This window comes from Notolepis coatsorum (genome assembly GCF_963971535.1).
Source record: "Notolepis coatsorum genome assembly, chromosome: 7".
Lineage (NCBI taxonomy): Eukaryota > Metazoa > Chordata > Actinopteri > Aulopiformes > Paralepididae > Notolepis > Notolepis coatsorum.
Genome location: NC_140171.1, coordinates 98615019 through 98640229, shown reverse-complemented (window position 1 = coordinate 98640229; position 25211 = coordinate 98615019). Strand labels below are relative to the sequence as shown.

Genomic DNA, 25211 nt, shown 5'->3' with positions numbered 1-25211 from the left:
ATGTAGATTTAGAACAGATAAAAAATATGCGATTAATTTGCGATTAATCACGATTAACTATGGACTATCATGCCATTAATCAGATTAAATATTTAAAAGATTGACAGCCTTAATATATACACACACACACACACACACACACACACACACACACACACACACACACACACACACACACACACACACACACACACACACACACACACACACACACACACACACACACACACACACACACACACACACAGGTGCAGCTCAATACATTTGAATATCATGGAAAAGTAATTCAATTCAAAAGATGAAACTCATATATTAGATGCATTACACACAAAGGGAAATATGTCAAGCCTGTATTTGTTATAATTTTGATAATTATGGCTTACAGCTAATGAAAACCCAAAATTCTGTATCTCAGAAAATGTGAATATTACATAAGAACAAAACATATTTTCAATATAGAAATGTTGGCCTTCTGAAAAGTATATTCATGTATGTTCACTCAGTACTTGGTTGGGGCTCCTTTTGCACAAATGACTGCATCAATGCGGCGTGGCATGGAGAGGTCAGGTGAGTTTGCTGGCCAATCAAGCACAGTAATACCATGGTCGTTAAACCAGTTATTGGTACTTTTGGCAGTGTGGGCAGCAGGTGCCATGTCCTGCTGGAAAATGAAATCAGCATCTCTATAAAACTTGTCAGTAGAAGGAAGCATGAAGTGCTCTAAAACGTCCTGGTAGACGGCTGCATTGACTCTGGACTTGAGAAAACACAGTGGACCAACACCATCAGGGCCCTGTTTCATGTACGTGGTTCAACTAAGTCGATCAACATGTCCATTATCCAGCTTCAGTTAACCCGATGTTCAAAGCCGGGATTTTCCTGTTTCACAAAGGAGGATTCAGTCTCGTTAACTCAAGCCAGACTTGAGAGTCAGGCTCAAGTCAGGCTAGATGCGCGCTCCCGTTTTAGGTGGAAAGCCAGCACGTATCGATGGCAGAGACCCTGATTCTCAACGGCATTGATTGATTAATTGATTTAAGACTTTATTGACAGATTGCAATAGGCTCAATCGCCTCGCCGACAAGTTAAATGCGTTATCTATAGGCTAATTCTAAGTCCCTCATTACCTCAATCAATCAGATTATATTTCTTTAAACTTGCCTGCTGGATTGAATAATCAAATGAGATCTTGCTAGCGAAAATTATTAGTTAACTGTTATACAGAATTACGATACGGCTCTCTTACCCATTGATTGATGTATAGTCAATCTTTTACTTATCTTCTCTGTGGTGTAACGGGTTCTTCTTTTGACTTTCACACGGACGACCGGGGTTCAAGGCCCTAGTCTTTTCCTTCTTTTTGCAATATAGGAATAATTCAATTTGGTGCACGTTGAGAGCTATATAAAGAATGACATCCTCAATGCATGTAGATTTATAATATTTTAACTTAAAACCAGGCTACTTTGGCGTATAATCATTAATATTATATTCAAAAAAATCATATTGGAAACACGGGGATTTGAACCCCGGTCGCTGAATTGGCAGGCATGAGCACTACCGCTGGGCCACTGGGCCAGATGGGATAAATTCATTGTTTATACATTAATGAACGAGAGACCCGTGTTTAGAATATCCGTTGTTTTGAATGAAGTTTATCTCTTTATCCTCATTCATTAATGTGACGTCAACGGCTCATTCAATTTCTCAAATCCGTCAAACAGCGCATCTCATCAGACATCTTAATCCCAGTTACAATTAAAATAACCACATCATGTGTACATCGCACGAGCGAGCGCCACCGTCGCCACGGTATATATAACGTGCATTATTTAGGACAAAGTGAATTTAATATCAGCATTTTGGGTCTATTTTACATTTCAAAAGCCCCCTCTGGAAGAATGGAGCACAAAAACGTAATTCAGAATGGTATAATGCAGATCGTAGACTGTGGGAATAGTTTCAGGAAACGGGCTGTCACTTCTTTGCGGGGGCGTGGCGATAGTTCAGGCTAACTTGAACTTGAACTCTGCTTTCGAGCAGGCTCAAACTTTTGGATATGTTGTCATGGTGATTTGGGAAATCCAGGTACATGAAATCGGAAAGTCAGGCTAACCCAGTTATCCAGCTAAAGTTATCCGGCTAACTCGGTTATCCCGGTACATGGAACGGGGCCCAGATGACACAACATCCCAAATCATCACAGACTGTGGAAACCTCACACTGGACTTCAAGCAGATTCAGATTCAGATTTCTTTATTCACCATATTGTACAGCAGGGAGGGGCAACTGGCGGCCCGCGGGCCGCATGCGGCCCTCACCGACGTTCCATGCGGCCCCAGGCCAATATTTATTAAAAAAATATATATATAATATAATATAATATAATTTTTTATTTTTATTTTTTGGTATTCGACTAAGAAGAGTTGGCAGTCGACTATGGCTCTTTTCGATCGATTAGTCGACTATTTGACTAGTAGGGGTCAGCCCTAGTGTGGACATATTCAACGCTGTTGAAAGTGCCGTGCCGCAATATGGGGGTTTTGAACTGTCCGCTGTTGTTACCGATGGAGCACCGGCAATGAAAGGAAAACGCACAGGATTCGCCGGGCTTCTATGGCAGAGTGGCGTTGAGTGTCCAATGCTGCACTGCATTATACATCAAGTAAGTTCGCTAACATAATTTCCATCTATTGTGGGTCACTAATAATGACCAATGCGAGTCGAGTGTAGTCAAATTATATGCGAGAGTCGTTAAATAGTTTCTTTTTTTTAATCTGATATAGGAGGCTCTCTGTGCCAAGAAGCTTGAATACAGCCATGTTATGGATTTGGTTACCAAAGTTACCAATCTAATTCGTGGAGGCAACAGGTCACTAAACCATAGAAAGTTTGTCTCCTTTTTGGAAGAGATGGACACTGATTATGGCGACTTGCAGCTACACACAGAAATCCGATGGCTGAGCCGTGGGAAGTGCTTGGAGAGGTTTTTTGCGCTGCGTAAAGAAATCCCCACATTCTTGGATGAGCAACTGACGAGCGACACAAGCGCATACTTTACTAAACTCAGAGATACAGCGTTTCTCTGTGACATGGCCTTCCTCACGGATATCACTTCGCACCTTAATCGCCTCAATTTGCAGTTGCAGGGAAGAAATCAAACGGTATCGGATCTCTATGCACACATGAACGCCTTTATGATGAAACTTGCCCTTTTCAAACATTGCCTTTTATCTGACCACCCGGACTTGTCCACACACTTTTCTGCATGTGAAGAAATGCACACAGAGATGCGCACAGCTGACCCCAAATATAAGGACACATTCGGAAAGTACAGGAGCGACATTGAAACACTGCAAATGCAATTCAATGATCGGTTTGAAGATTTCAACGGCATGCAGTCACGGATAGCGCTGTTTGCCGGCTCCCTCACCGCTACGGTGTCAGAGCAGCCCCCACCGTTGCAGCTTGAACTGTGCGAGCTACAGTCAGATCCTTTTTTTCAAGCAAAGAGAAATGAGAGGGGAATTTCGTTTTGGAAACTGCTACCTGAGCCCCGCTTCCCACTCCTCAGGGACTTTGCCCTCTCTATGGCCAGTATGTTTGGGAGCACATACATATGTGAGAGCAATTTCTCAAACATGAAGCACATCAAGTCAAAGGAGAGAAACAGGCTGTCAGATGAAACATTATTTCATCTGATGCAGATCGCATGCACAAACATTGAAGTTGACATTCCTGCTATTGTGCGCCAACAAGAGAGACCACAAGTGTCTCATTAAAGACAGGGGGGGGGGGGAGATGATGAAGAGGTGTAGAGGGGGGGAAGGAGATGATGAAGAGGTGTAGAGAGAGGGGGGGAGAGATGATGAAGAGGTGTAGAGAGGGGGGGGGATGATGGAGAGGTGTAGAGAGGGGACCATTATTATTATTATTATTATTATTATTATTATTATTATTATTATTATTATTATTATTATTATTATTATTATTATTATTATTATTATTATAACCATTATTGACCCACTGTGGGGCGAGGGTGAATGTCATGCCAGTTTGATAAAGGGTCAATGGGAGGCATGTAGTATTGCACTTTACTTTACTTGCACTTTACTTGTTTACTTTTGTAGTGTTCAGATAACACTAATAACACAAACACAAAGCAGCATTCCTGCTGCATTTCACTACAACAGTAAATCAAAAGTGCAATAATAAATGATTTTGTTAAATGTATAAACTTGTATCCTGCTACTAAACAAAACATTCCTGAATGCTTCATATCCATAACATGCATTTCAGTGTTATAATGTTTTGTTTAGTAGCAGGATAAAAGTTTATACATTTAACAAAATCATTTATTATTGCACTTTTGATTTACTGTTGTAGTGAAATGCAGCAGGAATGCTGCTTTGTGTTTGTTGAGCAGTGGGCTTTAAGTTCATACATTTATTTTATTAGAAGTCTTAATTATAATTGATCATTTTTGTATATATTTGGGGTTACACAGCAATACTTTTAAATTCAGCTGTTTATAAATTCATAAAGTTGAAATTGCATTACGAAATGCATTTGAAATGGAATAAAAACAAAGTTACAACAAATTATAATGGTTTATATACCTTATTTAATACATCTGTGACTATTATGGGCTATTTGAGTGATGGGGTACTACTGGCGGGACTGCCGATAAACAATGCGGCCCCCCAGATTGATTGTGAAAATGTTGTGGCCCTCACCATATACAAAGTTGCCCACCCCTGTTGTACAAGTACAAATGGAACGTGATTTGACATTTCAGTGCATGATTGATTTTTCCACAAATAGGAACAACATAATAATAATAATAATAATAATAATGATAAATAAATAAGTGCAAAACAGGACAGAACAGTGAGACAACAATAAGACATGGCAATGTTTGCTCTGTTTTCGGGTCGTGTTCTCAAAAAGTGGTCCTTGTGTTGAATTGGAGATGTACGTTTTATTAATATAGGGGCACACAGCCGGGAATCGGGGCTGAACACTGGGAAAGACCATTTATTAGATAGTACCCCTTGGATTTAAAAATTTAGAAGGTTGAACTCTGTTTTCTTTTCTCTTTGTCTGTATAAATTGTTATTCTGTATTATTATTGTTTTTGTTATTTTCTTGTGAAGTTCTATGTATTGTGATTGTGTTTAATGTGTTGTCTTGTTTCATGTGAATAATAATAAAAAAAATTGATAAAAAAAAAAGACATGGCAATGTTTACTTCCTCCTCCGCAACACACGCAAGCCACTCGTCGTCTCAGACACAAACCCACACAATGGGACAAGACAGCAGTTCTCATTCATCAGAGCACACACACACACCAAAGTTCCCCACATGAATCTCACTGTGATTTGGGGGTTGCGGCCTGAAAAGTCTGGGAACCCCTGCTCTACACTACCCAGCCGCTCCAGTGCTTAGACCTCTACACTACCCAGCCGCTCCAGTGCTTAGACCTCTACACTACCCAGTCGCTCCAGTGCTTAGACCTCTATACTACCCAGCCGCTCCAGTGCTTAGACCTCTACACTACCCAGTCGCTCCAGTGCTTAGACATCTACACTACCCAGCCGCTCCAGTGCTTAGACCTCTACACTACCCAGTCGCTCCAGTGCTTAGATCTCTACACTACCCAGCCGCCCCAGTGCCTGCTGCTACTCTTCACCCTTGCTCATATGACTCATGAGCGGCCTTTTTGTTCCTTCCTTTTATAGACAATCTCTCAAAATCATCAACATTACAGCAAACACAATCATATGATAGGAATCCGCAAGGAAACACCTATCTGTGAAATAAACAACATTTATTCATGAAGATCCATCAGGATACATTTAGTTTCTTGGAGGCATTATGGCAGGCTGATAGGTACTAGCGCTGTCCATGTTTCTGAAACAACAGTGCCATCTCCTCTCCATTCCCCTCTCTCCTCCTCTCCTCTCCTCTCCACTCCCCTCTCTCCTCCTCTTCTCTCAACTCCCCTCCCTCCTCCTCCTCTCCCCTCCTCTCCACTCCCCTCTCTTCCTCTTCTCTCCACTCCCCTCTATCCTCCTCTCCACTCCCCTCTCTTCACTCCCCTATCTCCTCCTCTCCACTCTCTCCTCCTCTCTCTCCTCTCTCTTCCTCTTCTCTCCACTCCCCTCTCCTCCTCTTTTGTCCACCCCCTCTCCTCACAGGTATTTTAAGGACTTCATTAAAAAATGCTTTTCTCTGCATTTGTTCATTGCAGCGACACAGGAAGGGGGGGGGGGGTGCTGAGGGTGCTGCAGCACCCTCACCTGTTGGCAGGGAGTTGTAACTGCATGACCAAAATGTTGAGAAATGAAATCAATAAAAAAACTTTCTTTTTTGAGGTAGGATTTTACTGTAAGCAGTCTAAAACATGGTTGTTTTTTAAATGATTGAAATCCACCCTCTGTTTTATTTCTTTTAAATGATATTTTCTGTGTATCTGATTCTGACCTGACGCACAAACACAGCGCACACACATTGCGTGACGTGGATTGGGCACGAAGGATCGCGGTTGAGGTTGAACAGTAATGGGTAACTTACTACTTGTGTCTCAAAACATTTCTAAAAATAAAAGAATATATGATTTTTTTAATGCTCTCACAACAAGTTGTTGCCAAAGACCAAAATACTGCACAGACTGTTGTTTTGGAGCTGGCCTTTCGGTCTGTGAAGTTCTGGACTCACTGGACATTCGTGTTATCACAAGGGAGTTTATTTCCACCACCCATGAGCACAACTGGCGCTGTTCTACCGTCTTCTTAATTAAGGTAGGCAAATATGTTTTTATTATCTCTCCTGCGCTCACTTGTTTGATCTTAGTCACAACAATAGTATGTGCGGCTGGCGGCCCGACGTCACTGAGAGAAAAGTCCAGTTACTCGTTATTAATATGGTTGCTGTGTGTTCAATTCATTCTGTCACAAAAATGTGTAAATGTGTAAATTGTCACTAGTGCTGACTGTTAGATGCCTATGATTATTCATGAAATCTAACCCTAACCCTAACCCGATCCTGTGCCCAGTGCGTGAAAGTTAAGTGCCTTGTTGCTACCCTGCTGCATCTAAATCCACAATAAATCGTCTTCTGATTAGGAAAAGAACTGCTGCATTTCGTGTGTGAACTGTCCACATGTTGGTATTCAAGTTTGCTGTCTGTTGTAGTGTAAAATGTTGACCTTTCAAATTAATGGAAAATCACGAATGATGCGCATGCGCATATGACGTTATATTATGAGTTATCTCAGCACCCCCAACTTTGACTGACTTCCCGCGTCCCTGGTTCATTGTTCTCTGCATTTGTACCGTGGTGAAAATATAAGATACATAAGATTAGGCGAATTAGTTTGACATGTGAAGAAGGTCTCTAGACATTCCATTTGTGGGGCACTAACAAGTCACAGTTTCCAACCCTACTTGTGTCCAGTAAACATCTCTATAGACCTGTTCGCTGTTTACAAACACACCGCGCTCGAGCCAATCAGCAATACCAACTGAGTCACGTGACTAAGTTGCCCCCTACCTGTGCGAGCTGCTGCGCTAAAAAAAACGTATGACGGGGCTCTATGGTGAAACCATGACACTCCCCTGACTAAAAGTTGTTTCAAACGAAAACGGCTGGATACCATTTAGCCAAATCAGCACAGCTGTGAGTGTGAGTCCTTTACCTTTTATATATCTAGCTTTGGCATGGATTGATTGTTTAGATGGCTAGCATGGCTAACAAATGCAAATATATGGTAGTCTGCCCCGTTGTTCTGACCAGGATTGCGTTCCTTTTGCCCCCTTGACGCGCGTACACACTGAGTCTGACATGGACTGGACAGTGAACAGGTCTATAACTCAGTATAGGTCCACATTTCTTAGCTGACACTTCATATATCCAGCCAACATAGACTTCTTATGGGCCTCAGTTTAAAGTTACATGGTCGTGGTTGTGGATAGAGTGTAATATAATGTAATTATCATCAGTCAGAACAGCCTTGTTTTTGTCAGTGGGTCAATGTTAACGAATGAGCGTATGGTTTATGGTTTGTATGAGTATACAAGTTAACCAATGTGTTGATCATACCACAACTATCAACTAGCTAAATTGCAACCCTTGGATTTGGATTCGGACTTGGATTTGGACCAAAACGTGATAGTTATGGTTAGTATGTGTAAGTATAAAGAGGAAGAAAGAGGGCAGGGCTTGATATAGGTCAATTATCAAGCCCCACCCTCTTTTTTCGACCCTCCAATCACAACTGTTTATTGTTTATTGGATCCCCATTTGCTGTCACCTAAACAACAGCTATTCTTCCTGGGGTGTACAAAAACGTACACATACAGTACATATACCTATATTTCCAAACATTTAACTAAAGAAGAGAAAACAATTAAGTAACAAACACTTTAAAAGAGTCAAACACAAAGAAAGAGAGAATACTGTGACACTTTCAAGTAAAAAGTGGCATTAAGAAATATACATACAGACACACACACACAGAGGAGAAAGTGACCGCTGTGATTGGAGGATCAAGAAAAGAGGGCGGGGCTTGAGATATAGGTTGAAGTAATAGCTACTGAAGCTTTACCTGACACCCCGACGTCAGCCAGCACGGCCTTCTTGCGGTCCTTCACGCTGCTGATCTGGGGGAAGTACACGTCCAGCGCCACGAAGGCCAGGCAGCAGAGGAAGGCCATGGAGCCCATGAACACGCCATAGTTGCAGGCGTTCTGGTTGCGGTTGAAGATGCAAAACTCCTCCACCTCCTTAGGACGGTTGATGTAGCCCTCATTGGCGATGCACCCGAAGATCACGATGGAGAAGAGCTGAGGGGAGGGATGGAGGGAGGGGAGGAGAGCGTGCGGGAGGAAAGCGTGAGAGAGGGAGGGATGAGAGTGTGAGGGAGGGTGGGGAGGAGAGCGTGAGGGAGGGAGGGAGGGGAGGAGAGCGGGAGGGAGGGAGGGGAGGAGAGCGGGAGGGAGGGAGGCAGGGGAGGAGAGCATGAGGGGGAGGGAGGGAGGGGAGGAGAGCGTGAGGGAGGGAGGGAGGGAGGCAGGGGAGGAAAGCGTGAGGGGGGAGGGAGGGAGGGAGAGTGGACCAATGTCAGCATTGATTGAGCATTGAGCACTGTAGCACCTTCATAGCACCTTAGCAGCACCGTGAAAACTATAGTAATCAAAACATGAAAATAACATAACCCATTAATTCTACAGTCTCCCAAAATTACAGATCACGTGATCATGAAAACAAGATAATCAAGATAAAACTATTATTGTGCCGCATGCCGTGTTGCTCTCATTTGCACTTCTGTTGTAAACGCAGCGCACCCTTCCTTCACAGCGGTGCCACACCCCCCGACCCCCCCCCCCCCCCCCCCCCCCAGGGAGGGAGCCACAGCACTTTGCTTTGATCGAGAAGAAAGGTAAAACAAATTCATAAAGTCGTTGTGAGCAGTTCTACTGCATGGTCCACTTGTTGCGCTGGAATTATCCCCCACTTTGATGAGGGAAGTTTGTCTGTTTCATTCCTAGAACCCACGCCAAACCCAGAAGCAAGAATAAGCGATGTCCCAATCAATTCTGCCCCTATCGGAGTCATTTAATATTGAGTATCTGCCGATACAGATTCCCGATGCCATATTAGTATTTTCCTAGATAATAGGAAACCATTTAAACCATTTAAATGGAGGTAAGATATGCTTGGTAATTGAATATGACATTTTCATTCATGTTTTTAACAATAAAGGATCTGCATTTGATGGCCCAATCAGATCATCCCAGGACTTTTGGGTTGTGACCCATTGGATGAGAATCATCATCATCATCATCAAACCTTTATTTGAATAGGCAGGTTAATTAAGAACAAGTTCTTATTTTCAATAACGGCCTAAATGAAAAGAATGAATCCAGAGTCTACAGCAGACTAAGATAAGATAAGAATATACCTGCAAGCAAGGATGTGCGGGCCACAGGAAAAACTGGGGAGTAATTTTCCCAGAGTAATTATTACGGAGTTATTATTTTCCTCTCAAGTAGTCATATTTACTCCATTTGGGGCATAATCATTGCCTGTGGCCAGTGGTGCAGTGCTGGTCAACCGCGGTAAAACGGCGTTTTACCTCGGTCACTGAGGCTGAAGTACGCGCAATCGCGCACGGATATGTTCCCGCGTGTACGCGCAGTCACGCACACAAAAATCCGCTGTTCCCATTCGTTGTAACTAAGTATCGGCCCGCGGCCACCGTTTTTACATAACAAAAGCACAGGTAGAGTGTCTCCAACCACGTCCGCGAGTACACGGTATAAACGGATCATTTTGACAACAACAATAGTATCATGTTCATGTTCCTACCTGCAACGCAAGGATGCCACCGCCGCCCAAGAGAAGAAAGATGCAGCTACAGCAGCTCGTACAAAGCAAACTCAGTTTCGCTTTACCTCGACCTCCTCCGAGTCCGACGCCGGCGCCTCCGAGTCCACTGAGTCCAGCAGTCCCCTTGCCACTCCAGTACAACAAGGCAAGTAACGCATTTAACACTTTGGCTGCCTAAGGTTAAATTCATGATATACCATAGATTGCCAGCGCTATTTGTCTATGGAGAAAGTCCCCTTCTTTGCAGGGCTATAACTTTTTAAATTCTATTGCTACATTGCCATTATTAGGGCCCATTCAAAGTCCTATATGTATTGTTCATTGTGTAGCAACGTTAAACTTTTTCATTCACATATTCATAGTAAAGTATGGTCTAATGTATAAGTATGTTTTCATCTCTTTCTGCAGCTTTCTCCAGAACGTGATATATAGCCCGAAATGCATTATATTGATGATGAAATACAGTTTGATGGCAATCAGCGCGATATAAAAAATTCCAACTAGACGTACTTCTAGAAGTTACTACACGTCATCTGATGTTGACCGGATGGGCGAGGGGGCGTTTATAATTCCGTGGGCAGCGTTATACCAATCATCTAATGTGGGTCAAATGTTGATAATAGCAGTTAGTATCGAAGACGGTAACGTTACACGCTGAAACTCACCCCAGTCTCCGCGCGCCGTTGGGCGATCATCGTAGAGTAGAAATCTTATCATTATGGGATATATTTTTACCCGGTCCATCTCCAGCTTGTATAATGGTATATACGTCCAAATCATGTTGTTTATCGAGTTATTGCCAATCGATCACTGTGTAGCGTGACGAGCCAGAGTCCCATGACCTATAGCGAGCGCCCGGAAGTACTACGGACGTCTAGCACAACCTCTATGGCACATCCTGTTTGGCGATTGCGCCGATCGGCCACCAGATGGCGCTCCTGAACCGCCAGAGAGCTCAGTGGGTCCTGCTGGTGGATCTCAGGCCAGCGGAGGGGACATATGAATCCGATCGCAGATTTTTGAAATATTGGCAACTTTAGCATGGCCAGCAAAGACGTCTAAAGACGGTTCCCGGCACCCAAAGTGTTAAAAGAGCTTTTCTTTTTTTCTTTATTTATCCAGATTGACTAAGCTATAGGCTATTTGCCTGTTTGTTTATCTTGAAATAAATAATCGTGGCACTGGTTCATGAATCATGAGATTGAGACATGACAAATGCGTGTTTTGTTTACAGAGTCAAGAAATAATCATGTTTTAATTCAATGTGATCACTGATTAATATTGTATTGACAAAATGCAGATATATTCTTACAAAGAAATGTATTTGCCACGCAATCGCATTGGAAGAATAATAATACAATCATTCAGTAATGATTTGCTCTCTGCACAGTAGAGAACATGCTCTTAATTCTTAATATGCTGGTTAAATCTGCTGTAATGTATATGTTCTAATGTTATCTGGTTTGTTGTATCAACAGGAATCACAGGAGGACCATGAAACCATGCCCACCAGAAAAAAAGCACCACCATCACTGAATGACACGAATAATGTAAGTAATTGATTGAAAAGTTTATTAACAGATTGCAGAATGGGTACAGTACAGCTAAATACATACAATTGTTAAGGGGATGCAGACCAGAGAAAGACTTTCGTCTTGTTTACATCAGGGTCCCCCATTTTCAATTCATCATAACATATATGACATACACGACATACAGATAGACAGTACTGCTACATCTATACATTTATGACATATACCAGATTTACAAATACAGTACTGTTTGTGATACAAAAAGTGTCCAGAAAAAGAGTGTATATACATTTGACGTAGAAACTGTACATTGGAGGAGGTTGAGTGGGTGGGGGGCTGTACATTGGGGGGGGGGGGCACACTGTACATTGGAATACTGACAAAGCCATACTTGGTCATTTATTGTACAACTGGGTTTTGAGTGTTTTTGAATAGTGATTCACATTCCTTTACAGCTTTGGGTAGGGCGTTTCACATTGAATCCCTGCCCCTCATCAGGTTTGGTGTGAACGATGGGCTGTGTCTGTCATTGCCATGGAATGTTAACTTGCAGCCCATCCATAGAGGCAATTAGTGTCATTGTCTTTCATACGCTGGGAATGTGTTTTGATGTTCTCTGCACAGTAGAGAACATGCTCTTAATATGCTGGTTAAATCTGCTGTAATGTATATGTTCTAATGTTATCTGGTTTGTTGTATCAACAGGAATCACAGGAGGACCATGAAACCATGCCCACCAGAAAAAAAGCACCACCATCACTGAATGACACGAATAATGTAAGTAATTGATTGAAAAGTTTATTAACAGATTGCAGAATGGGTACAGTACAGCTAAATACATACAATTGTTAAGGGGATGCAGACCAGAGAAAGACTTTCGTCTTGTTTACATCAGGGTCCCCCATTTTCAATTCATCATAACATATATGACATACACGACATACAGATAGACAGTACTGCTACATCTATACAAGAGTGTATATACATTTGATGTGTCATTGTCTTTCATAAGTTTGGAATGTGTTTTGATGTTTTTTTTCTGTCTTTGTTTGTTTTTTCAGCAGGGAGATGGAATTGTTCAACCTGATTCCAGTACAGCTTCACCGATACCTGCCCTATGGTCAGACAAGATGTGGAAAGAACGACAGGCCAAATACCCGTGGCTGGATTGTAAAGATGGGAAGTTCGGCTGTAAAGTGTGCTCAGCCGCAGACGCTCAGAAAAGCAGAGGTCAACGATTTGCAGCAGAATCGACTAACTACGAGATCACACACAGTGGAACAGTAAAATCTGCTATGCTGATGACTCTCAGGAGAAAGGTGTGTATCCACAACAACTCAAGTGTGCATCTCCAAGCAGAACGTATTCTCAATGACACAAAAAAACAGAGAATTGAGAAATCCACTGACACCATGCTCGTATCAGAACTGACGGCTACAAATAATGTTTTCCAGTCTGTGTACTATTTAGCAGAGGCGGACAGGCCGTTTTCAGATAGTGTTAATCTGCTGGCTTTACTAGAGAGAACTGGGTCTGACACTGGCTTCAGCTTGCACTCAAGAGAGAGTGCAGCAAACATCACCACGCATATAGGTACAGAAATGCGCAACATTTTTTGCAAACAAATCCAATCCATAGAAGGTAAAATTTCAGTTCTGATTGATGAGTCAACTACCCTTGCAGATAAAACTACACTGATTGTGTACCTCAAAACTGAAAGTTACAAGCACCTGGACCCAGAGTTCTTATTTTTAGATCTGATTGAACTTCCCAACCAAAAAGCAGAAACGATTATGCACCATCTGTTGAAATGCCTCAGTGAACATGGCTTTGATGATGCATATTTGAAGAAGCACTTGGTTGCATTTGCAAGTGATGGAGCCAGTGTCATGTTGGGACGCAAAGCTGGTATAGCTGCAAAACTGTCGGAACTGTATCCTAACATATTGACCTGGCATTGCTTAAATCACCGTCTGGAACTTGCTGTAGGTGACACAGTTAATGATATCACAGCTATGAACCATTTCCAGATGTTTATGGATAAATTGTATACTGTGTACAGTAGATCACCACTAAACCAAGAGCAACTGAACGTGTGTGCAGCCGGCCTGGAAAAACAAGTGAGAAAAATTGGCCGTTTGCTAGACACAAGATGGGTATCCAGTTCTTTCCGCACAGTGTCTGCAGTGTGGGATGGTTATGATGCACTTTGTGCTCACTTCAGCATGGCAATGACAGATGCGAGACGACAGAGCGCTGATAGGAAAACATATGAAGGTCTATTCAGGAAAATGACTTCATATCAGTTTTTGCTAGATTTAGCACTGCTGTACGACACCCTAAGTGAGTTAAGCATTCTTTCAGAAGCTCTGCAAAACCGCCAAATGACACTAACCTCTGCAGACAAACGTATGAGGCGTTGCATTAAATTCATTGATGTAATGGGAGAAAAACAAGGCAACAAAGTCCTTGAAGCTGAAACTGCAGTAAAAGCAGGTAAATTTGGCACAGTTGATCTGACAGACAGACCGAAAATCGTTTCCATCAACCGGAAACAGTTTATCAGAAGTCTGAGTGATAATCTAACTAATCGGTTGTTCACCACTGCATCTTTTAAGGGGTCATCATTAGTGGCACAGAAAGAGTCTGAAGCACAGTATGTTCAATTGCTTGCACAACTCCAAGTTGTTGAGTGTAAAAGCTGGCCAAAAGAAATGCCACTAGGATTTGGCGAGGTGGAAATAAGGCATCTGTGCAAAAGATTCAAGCTGCCCCTTAACAGTACTATTGATGGATTCAGGGACTTTATTGAGAGCAATGGAGAAATGATACCCGATGAGCTTAGGCCTTTATTGAATTGCACAAAAGTAATTCCATGTAGCACTGCAGAATGTGAAAGGGGATTCAGTGCCATGAATCAAATTATCACCCCAACACGCACACGGTTAATGATTTCACGGGTAGCATCTTTGATGTTCATTAAGATCAACGGGCCACCTCCAGAGTTCTGGGATTCAACAACATATGTTGCAACTTGGCTGAGAGGCCATCGCTCAGCTGAGGACAAGAGAACGAGGATAGCAAAACCAAATCATAGGCCCAGGACCACTTGGTGGGGGCTTGTGTCGTATATTTCTAAATGAAAACATGAATAAATGCAAGTGAAATGTACAAGGAAAATGATTAGAAAGACAAAATGCTGATTGATAGAGAAGGGCCATGTAGAGTACACCATGTGAAGTTATTTCTGAGACCCTAGGCTTGAGGCAGGTTGACTCCCCAGAAACAGATGGCTGACCTTAAGACAATAAAACTGACCCCTCAGGACTATAGTAAGACAGGCCGAAAGGAGAACTATCGTTGAGAACTAAAACAAACTGAGAATAACCGTTGAGATCATAAAGGTCATATTTACCCTACGGAAGGAACTTCAGGTTACAACACGGCTGCTGCTGACTAACCCAGAGGTCAGAAAGGTGACACAGACTATTTGGAAATCTCCCCTTACACAGTAGAATGCCACTCTAATAGTTAGACTAGACGGTTTTTAGACCTTAAGGATATAGAGAAAACTAATGGCTTTGTCAGAGAGATTAGTTAGATGGCCTTAGAAAACATTGCAACACATATGTAAAGAAAGGACCATTATGTTAAAAGTGAGCTGTCATACCAAATCACCTTAGATAAATAGGTTTGGCAGGCATGAAAAGTTGACCATAAGTGAACCAAATACAAAGACATTGTTTGTAAATTAATGTTAATACTGAACAAAATACTAAGTGATCAAAATAGAGCTAAAACCTAGATTACAGCGTACTTTAGAATAGGAAAAACAAACAGTAAGATAAATAGTTCAATCAAATAAAGTAAAAAGTGGACCCAACTGAAGACAAGACAGTGAGTCACTGGCTAGACAATAAAGAATTATCTTAGTATTCTAAAATGCAATTACAGAATGGTAAAGAGTTTGTAGATGGAAATAGCTCATGTTTTATTAGCTATGCATCAAGAGCCAGTCTGTCTCCCCATAGACTGTGAAAACCGTTGTCAGAAGACCCCAACGGTTGTGTCAGCAGAAGAAATTGTGTAACATGTGGACACAGGACACCAGCAGACAGGTTTCTGCTGGAATGTGGCCCAATAAGGATGGCAGATTGTGAAACGTGAATAGGCAGGCAGGGCTCTCTCTCTCTCTCTCTCTCCCCTCTCTCTCTCTCTCTCTCTCTCTCTCTCTCTCTCTCTCTCTCTCTCTCTGATAAAAAGGGCTGATGGCGACGGACAAAGACACACGACTCACACCCAGAAGGGACCTGGGGAAGCGCTGAGACACACACCCGGTGACGGGAGGAGGAGACCAGAAAGGACCTGGAGAGACACACAGAACTCGAGAGCAGAGCCTTGACACAGCGAGAGGGAGACCCAGACGATGACAGGGATCGCATCGCAGCTGGAGCGCTGAAAACCTCCACCGACAGAGGGAGACTCGCCACTCAGGCTACTGAAGAGCCGATGACACAGAGGACCAATTGAGACCAGATGACCGAGCCGAGGCTCATAGCAGACTCCACCGAGGGTAGATGAAAGAACCAAGCGCTCCCAAACCTCCAAGGATCCGAAAGCGAGGTTGCCGTGACAACCAGACAGCAAACCACTAAGAGAGGACTCGTTGTTGCCATGGACAACCTGAGACAGCGAACAGCACCGAGAGACGATTAGATTGAATGTAAGAGACAATTAGATTTGAACCAAAGAGACGATGTACTTGTTGATTCCTAAAGCTGTGGTTTTATTAATAAACAACCGCCGCCCGTTGATCTTGACCACGTTGTCCGTCTCCCTTCACTTGAACCGAACATCTGAGAAAAATACCTAACCAATGCAGAGGAAAAGGGTAATAGAAAACTATACGATCAATGAACTTAGATAGAGCTAAATGAAGCTAAGCAAGACACTTCACTTGCTTGACTGATTGTATGGTAACTCAGTTACTTCTAGTCTGCATCGAACATTGTACATAATTCTATACTGAACACTGGGACCTCTATTTTTACTTCTTTTTACATGCTACTTTATTTTATTTCATACTTATCTTGTCTAGCACAGTCTCTGGAGCGTAACAGTAAGAAGCATTTTGTATAAAAGTATTCTGTACTTCTGTATGACAACTATTAAAGAAACTTGAAACTGTTTTGAAACCACTGTTGTGAAACAAATTACATTGAAAAAATGTAAGTGATGTGTACTTTTTCCCCTTCTCAAAATAAAGAACCAAGTAAACACAAGTTGTCTGATTATTTTAAGTTTGCTTTTGTGTTTGTGTGTAAAACAATTTCTTTAATTGAATTAACTTAAACTAAAAGTAAATACAAACTAAATTAACAATGTAACTTACATTGTTAATTTAGTTTGTATTTACTTTTCTAGTTTAAGTTGATTCAATTAAAGAAATTGTATCAATACATTTAAAACATTGTTTGTTTTTCAACCATATCTGTTGACAATATAGGCAACATCCTGCTACCTTTTTCAGCTTCTCTATTTCAAGGCAAAAAAAAAAAAAAAAAAATCTGTGCCAAACAAAACTGTGCATGCGCGCGTGCACGCGCGTGGAGCGTTTGACCTACTGTCAATTTGCCACTGCACCACTGCCTGTGGCCAATAGAGTGAGAGTAAAGTTCCAGAAGAGTTTCTATTGGAGTAATACAGCATTGGTCACGCCTACTATCAATATAATTTCCAAAGGTGACGACGCCATCTTTCTCTCTCGGCAAGTCGTCGCTTCAAGCTCAGGTGTAGCAGCAAGAGCGCAATACAGCGATATTTTCCTTCTCTTGGATCAAGTTGGATTCCAAATACCAGGTAAGATTATTATTGTTATTTGTTAATTTATTAAACAGCAATGTGTGTAACTAATTTGCAACATTACAGCTAAGCCACAGAGCCATCTATCACGATGTTAGCATGTTAGCTGCTACGTTTGCACGCACGCTATTAAATAAACGCTTTACAGTTTTATGGACAATAACTTAAGAACAGGTACGTCGGTGCAACACGAGTATTCAATTATCAACAGTATTGCTATCAGGGACAGTGCACATTAATCAACATGTCGGTTTTCATGTAAAATGTATATGAGCTAGTGTTAGCCAGAAGCTAATTTCCACCTGTATAGGCCTGAGACCATACCTGTAGACCATGCCTGTAGGCTGTTGTTAAAAGTAGTGATATAACTATATCCATACAAAAACTGACGTATTAAGAACATACAAGACAAGTAGACATAGTACAGGAGACGGAACAATTATATGTTACATGTTGGCGGATTTTGCTAAAACGGTGGCAGAGACGACGTGTGTTTTACTCTAAATAGAGTCACCGTACATTACAGCTAAGCCACAGAGCCATCTATCACGATGTTAGCATGTTAGCTGCTACGTTTGCACGCACGCTATTAAATAAACGTTTTACAGTTTTATGGACAATAACTTAAGAACAGGTACGTCGGTGCAACACGAGTATTCAATTATCAACAGTATTGCTATCAGGGACAGTGCACATTAATCAACATGTCGGTTTTCATGTAAAATGTATATGAGCTAGTGTTAGCCAGAAGCTAATTTCCACCTGCATGCGGCTACCTGTATAGGCCTGAGACCATACCTGTAGACCATGCCTGTAGGCTGTTGTTAAAAGTAGTGATATAACTATATCCATACAAAAACTGACGTATTAAGAACATACAAGACAAGTAGACATAGTACAGGAGATGGAACAATTATATGTTACATGTTGGCGGATTTTGCTGAAACGGTGGCAGAGACGACGTGTGTTTTACTCTAAATAGAGTCACGTAAATTTGCCGCGATGTGCTGTAGGTTGACTGTTTTACTAGCGGTAAATGGACATAACAAGTTAATTTGACGCACTGTTCGGTTCAACAAGTGTTTATTTGAACCTAGGGCTGGGCGATATGACCATGACAATGTGCTAAATATCACACTAAAATACTCTCTTCCGCCACAATATATTGAAACGACTACCACTGTATACCCCCACTACTATAAACGTGGCCTCAGAATTCACCACACACACATACTCGGCACGTAATTATATAAAACAACGCCGTGCAAGCTAATTAGCCTAGCAAGCCTTGTTGTTGAGTGAGTCCTACCGCTCTGGGTCTCCTTCCGGGTCTCCGTCGATCTCGGCCATCTCCTTCACTGATTGGTTGTTAGCTGTTGTGCGTAGCACGTCATCACGTAAGGTTGGTTGTTGTTAGTGAGTGTGCTGAGCCGAGGCTGAACAGAGCCAAGCTTGGAAAATCGATATATCGAAACTTTGCGACCACGTTTCATGTTTATTTCAAGGAAATAATTTATCGCGATAGTTATCGTTATCGTTTTATCGCCCAGCCCTATTTGAACCATTGTACTGGGTTGACTAATTTGAATGAATGCCCAACAATTCGCCTCTAGATTGTGGATTGACTCTTAATGCGGAACCAAACTGTCAAGCGCTTGTTTCCGCCCAGACACTTTTCACTGTCGCTCGTTAACGGGTGCACGTGCACATAGATTTGTGAGACGCTCCATCACCGTAATGTTAGGTATGTGTGTTCTGCCTCCATGTATAATATAATGGAAACTTGTGGAACTAGATAGCCTCACAGTAAATTTCACAGAGTAAATTTTACTCAAACTGAGTCAATTTGAGCCCAAGACGTGAGTAAAGTTTTACTCAGTTTGAGTAAAATGTACTCAGCGAAATTTACTGTATGGTGCTTTTGTAATATTTTCTAATTGTAACACTCCTCATAATGCATGAGTTGTTGTGCCCTATATCATCTTAGTAACTGTTATAATTTATTTGCCATCAGATGCAGGCTGTACGTGTTAAACACATTGACCGGCAGAAATTCATCTGTTTTGAGGGCCAATTGAGTGAAACATTTTGCACAGCGTGCCGTTGGTTCTCAAAATGGCGTCCGCCTTGATAGTTAGGAACCAAATGGACCCTTATTGGTCTGTAACTCTGACGGTGTACAAATGGACCCCAACGTCCATTGTACACCGTCAAGAGTTAAATTAACATTGATTTTACCATATAAATTGGGGTCCCAAAGATACAAATGCCATTAAATGGGTGCCCTTGGAATTAAAATGGTTGAGAATCACTGCTAGAGCCGTACAAATATTGTCTTATGGGGGTCCATGGCACATCTTTTCAAATGGGGGTCTGTGGGCTAATTGTCAATTTGGGGGGGTCCTTGACATGAAATGTTTGAGAACCACTGCCCTATGCAACAACATACTGGGTATCAGTTTAGGCTTTCCCTGCATGTTAATTTAAGCTGTAGGCCTACAGTACAAAGCACAATCCATTTTATTTAGGATAGAGTGAACCAATCAATGTCTTACACCCCTTCCTGACAGGCAGCGACGCGAGCGAGCGTGATTGCGAAAATGATTAAAATGTATTCGTTTCAATCAGACTATCCTGACCTGCCTCGAGCGACAGCGAACTGAGCGGCGATGTCGTTCCCCCCTCAAATATTCGCTCGCTGTGTCTCTAGTTGAGCGATTACGCAGCCGAGTCACGCCCCTAAACACTTTTTATTGGTCAAGAATCGCAGGCTGCTTTGCCCCCGTGTGCTTCCAGGTAACACACACACAGACACACCCGGACACGCGCCGCCTCATATCAGGACAGTGTCGCGCACGATTTCGTCTCCAGTTCGCACGCTCGCTGCCTGTCAGGAACCGGTGTTAAGTATGTCAATTAAGGCTGTCAATCTTCCTCATATGATCAAATTTTCAGTGGCTATTTTAATATCCCATTTTATGACATTTTAATTAATACAAATTAAATAAATTGCACAACAGATTTATCAATAAGCTTGTGCAATCTTGTTTTGTCTATAGTTGCCAAGAAATTTGAAATTCCTAGTACCTTGGACTTAAAGGTCTATGATGACTCAAACACTGAAGTCGACGAGGCGTTTCAGTTTCTTCTAAAGAAACCAGACCTGGGTGTGTTGGAGATTTGTTCACCCCAAGACTCAAATCCTGAAGGTGAGTTGATAACATGGAGCCTTATAGCCTCATCCATACAGTCCTGGCTGCTTGAAGCCTTTTTACAACGCATCCGCGTTTCCGGGTTCCCGTTTTTTCGCTCTGATTGGCCAGGTCATGTGACATGAGCGGCAATCGTGGGACGGCAAGTTTCTACACTGGTTAAGGGCACTCTTCGAAGTTGGTTAAGGTTAGAGTTTGTCTTAGAGCATGGCGATAGAACGCCAGGTAGTTTGCAGGCTGTTCGACGCGGAAATGGGCAAACACGCTATTGGGCGCACATGTCACATGACCTGGCCAATCAGAGCGCCGGAAACGCGGATGCATTGTAAAAAGGCTACACGTGTCCTGGCTAACCTAAAATGTCACACAGGTACTGTATATTTTTGTACTTTGAAATGATCTTTGTATATATGCCCAATGTAACGTGTGGATCCTTCCTAATCTAATGTGGCCTTTTTACATTACACTTGTCACAAACATTCTAATCTAATCACACTTATATGTCTACATGATTGTTAGATTCAGTGAGGACCTCTGCAAGCAACTCCAGCCAAAGCTCCGTTCTCAGCTCTGGTGCAGACAATGAGGGGGAGTCTGATGACACCATCATTTTGCAGTCTAGTCCTGCTCCAAGAAACGGTGCTGACCTGACTCGTCTCACTCTGGTAAGCTTTGCATATGACTGTTTGAAATGGAGATGGTGACTCTGATAAAGGGGTAGCATGGGCATTGGGGATGGCCAAGTACAATTGGGGAGAAAATGGGGGGGGGTCATGGTTTACATTTGTCACCTTAACCCTTTCACTGCCGCACAACAGCAGGTTAACCCTTTCACTGCCGCACTACAGAAGGTTAACCCTTTACTATCACACTACCGACGGTAACCGTCAGTAGTGTGATAGTAAAGGGTTAACCTTCTGTAGTGTGGCAGTGAAAGGGTTAAATATACTTGGCCACCAAATTTAGGGGCCTGTGGGAACAATGCTTAAAAATATGACTGTCTATCCATGTGTGTGTGTGTGTCCCCCTTTTTACTCCCGCTTAGATGACTGAAAAGATTCTGAGGGACACAGCTGGAGGAGAGAGGATCATTGCCGATTATGCTCGGACAAAAACCCTAACGGATACCAGAAGACGCGACATGGTGAAGATATTGGTTGCGCACATGGCAAAAGAGCATGGGTATGTTGTCATCTAAACATTACGCACCCAATACACATTTTTGGTTTTTACTAAGATCCTCCTTTTTGCAGAATTGGTAAATGATAAATGGTTATCCAAAGCGCTTTACATAGATTGTGCAGAAGGCATTGGCACAGCAATACTTTTGTTTGGATCTCATACTTGTGTGTGTGTGCACTGTAGGACGAGTCCTTCAAGGCGTGTTAAAGAAGACTACGCAAAGGGCATCACTGCCTTATTCCCATACCTGGCCGATCCCCAGGGCAATTTGGGATATGTAAGTACATCAGGGAAAAGTGCAGAGAGACATTTCATCGGCGACTCAGTGCATGTGTGTGTGTGTTCCTGTGGGTCGCCCATCTTGCGTGTGTGTGTTAAAACTGCATGACAAATAAAGACTTCTAGTCTAACAATTATTATGTTTATAGGTCATTCTTGTTATATAATTTCTAGGGATGTTCGATATTGGCTTTTTTTTACCGATATCCGATATACCGATATTGTCCAACTCTTTAATTTCCAATACCGATATCAACCGATACCGATATATGCAGGGTTTCTCCACCCCCCCCCCCCCCCCCCCCCCCCAAAAGGAATAATTTCAGGTAATTAACATTAGGCTACATATCTCTTGTCGTGGAATTAACACAACATTATGCATAACATTATCCAATCACATGCATGGTACATAAAACACCAACCCCTTTACTCCTCACTTCTCTGGAATTGCTTAAAATAGGGCTGTGCGGAGTACGATTTCAACTAAATATTTGTTAACATTTCTGTATGCTGACCATTTCTCCTAACCTCAACAATTTCAGAACCACAGATGTCCTACCTGTTGACCTTGATTTTAGCAATTCTTCAGAGAAGGGCATGTGTTAAGTTTTAAGGAGAGAAATAAACACATTTACACATGCCCATTTAAACCAAATAAAACTTTTTTTTTCTCTTTACTTCTTGTGTTTTAGGAGCAGTATTACAATCCAGTAGATGGGAGTGGGTTTCTGGCGTGGAGGGTGAAATCACTTCAAAAAGTAGCATCAGAGGGACAAAAGAAGAGCCGTAATGTTCAGCCACTGATCGGTATGTAATTTTGATTGTCCCAGTCCACTGTTTATCTAGCAACTGTGAAGATGGATCATTATAGTAAATGCATATCACTGGAAAGTATTGCAGCAGTATGTGTGGTTTCTACACTGTTACAGGTGGTCCAAATTCTGGCGACAGAGCCCCCTTCTGTGAGGAAAACCAGCTAACCACAGACACCCAGTGTCGTGAGGCCAGTGCACTGATGAAGCATACAACTGATGAAGCAATCATCAAGGAGAAGATGAAACAGACCTTCACCCATCGCCAAGAAATGGTGCATGACCCAATTAAGTCCTCTGAAATATTCACCACCTTTCCACGATTCCTAGACATCACAGGAATGGTATGTGGCTTGCATTAAAGTCTAACTGAAATTAAAAATGACCTTTTTAAACAATTTAGATCACATCCCTGGTCATAGGGTGAACCTATTTAATAGGGCTGTCCCTGACTAAGGATTTGGATGGTCGACTAGGATTGTAAAAAAAAATATATATATATATAATCTTTTTTTTTATCATTCCATTTGGGCTGTGGGGGGTGCTTAATGTCTGAAGGAGTCGACTGAAGGCTTCTTGTCCTCTGCAAAAGCATGCAATTGGTCCACTGATGGATACATCTTGATATTTGTCTAGTATAGTGTGTTCATTAGACGGGTGAAATCCTCTTTCAGTGCCTCTGTGCCTGTTTTCGTAGGCAGTTAGCCTCTGGTATGCCTGCCATTAGCGTTAGCCACGCTTCTATGCCTCTTTTCTTTTGAAAAAAATAAAAAAAATATATATATATATTTTTTTATAATATTATATTCGACTAAGAGGTTGGCCAGTCGACTACGGCCCCTTTCGACCGATTAGTCGACTAATCGATTAATAGGGTCAGCCCTACTATTTAACAATGTATGACAAAAAAATTTCAACCATGTTTTATTCCATCTTGTCTGCAGATTGAGCAGGATTTCAGTCTGATGTTTGGTGATGACATCTCTGCAAAGTTCCTGGAGAAGTGGCCTACTTTCTGCAGGCAGAAAGTCCTTGAACAAAGCCGTGGCCTCACCCAGACCGGCGACCTTCAAGACCTGCTTCAGAATGCTGAATCCACAACAGACACAATATAACTGAACAATGGTATGCTTGAATTAAAGGAATATAATAATGGAAGGGTGAATTGTTTTTTAAACAAATGGAAACACAGCTTTTAGTCAAATGTATTTCTGATTTTTTTAATTTCATTTTTTGTATTTTCAGGATGGGACAGTGAGATGTCCTCCCTCTTGCTCCTTGTCCACCTCATGCCACCATCACCTCAGGGCCGCAACAAGAGACCGGGAAAGCTCTCAGCCAGACAAGCCATTGACTCCCTTGTGAAGTTCATAAAGGTAAGGTTACAGTTGCCTATATTATCGGCCGATATTGGCATTAAAATGTGATATAGGAAAATAGCGGTATCGGTAAAAAAAAAATTTATTATTTTTTTTACATTTCTATAACCAACCTTTATTTACCCAGGCAAGTAAGAACAAATTCTGATTTTATTTATTGTCAAAAGTATGCATAATGTTATGTTAATTCCACAACAAGACATTATTCAGTTTTTTGGGGGGGAAACCCTGCATATATCGGTATCGGTTGATATCGGTATTGGAAATTAAGAGTTGGACAATATCGGTATATCGGTAAAAAAGCCAATATCGAGCATCCCTAGTTACAGTTAAATTAAAGTATAAGAAGGATCACTGTTCTGTCTAGGGGTGCACGATATTGATTTGTTGACCCCGATATCGATACCGATAACTTTCTGCTCCTCAAGGTCGATACCGATAACCGATATATATATTTATTGTATTATAATTATTTATTTTTTTATGTATATTCCTGTAGTTTTGACCTAACCAGATTTATCATGACATGAGCGTTACTATATGAACAAAACAAAGCCAAG

The 25211-nt window shown here is 41.9% G+C and overlaps 1 protein-coding gene across 1 annotated transcript in view; it reads right to left on the bottom strand.

The window, feature by feature from the left end:
* Window positions 1-25211, bottom strand: part of syngr1b (synaptogyrin 1b) — a gene marked incomplete at both ends in the record, with an annotated part of 124176 nt that overhangs the window by 47355 nt on the left and 51610 nt on the right. Inside the window, one exon of the mRNA XM_084318584.1 lies at window positions 8610-8847. Within this exon, the coding sequence (XP_084174710.1) occupies window positions 8610-8847 (238 nt within the window). The remainder of the gene's footprint in view (window positions 1-8609; window positions 8848-25211) is intronic.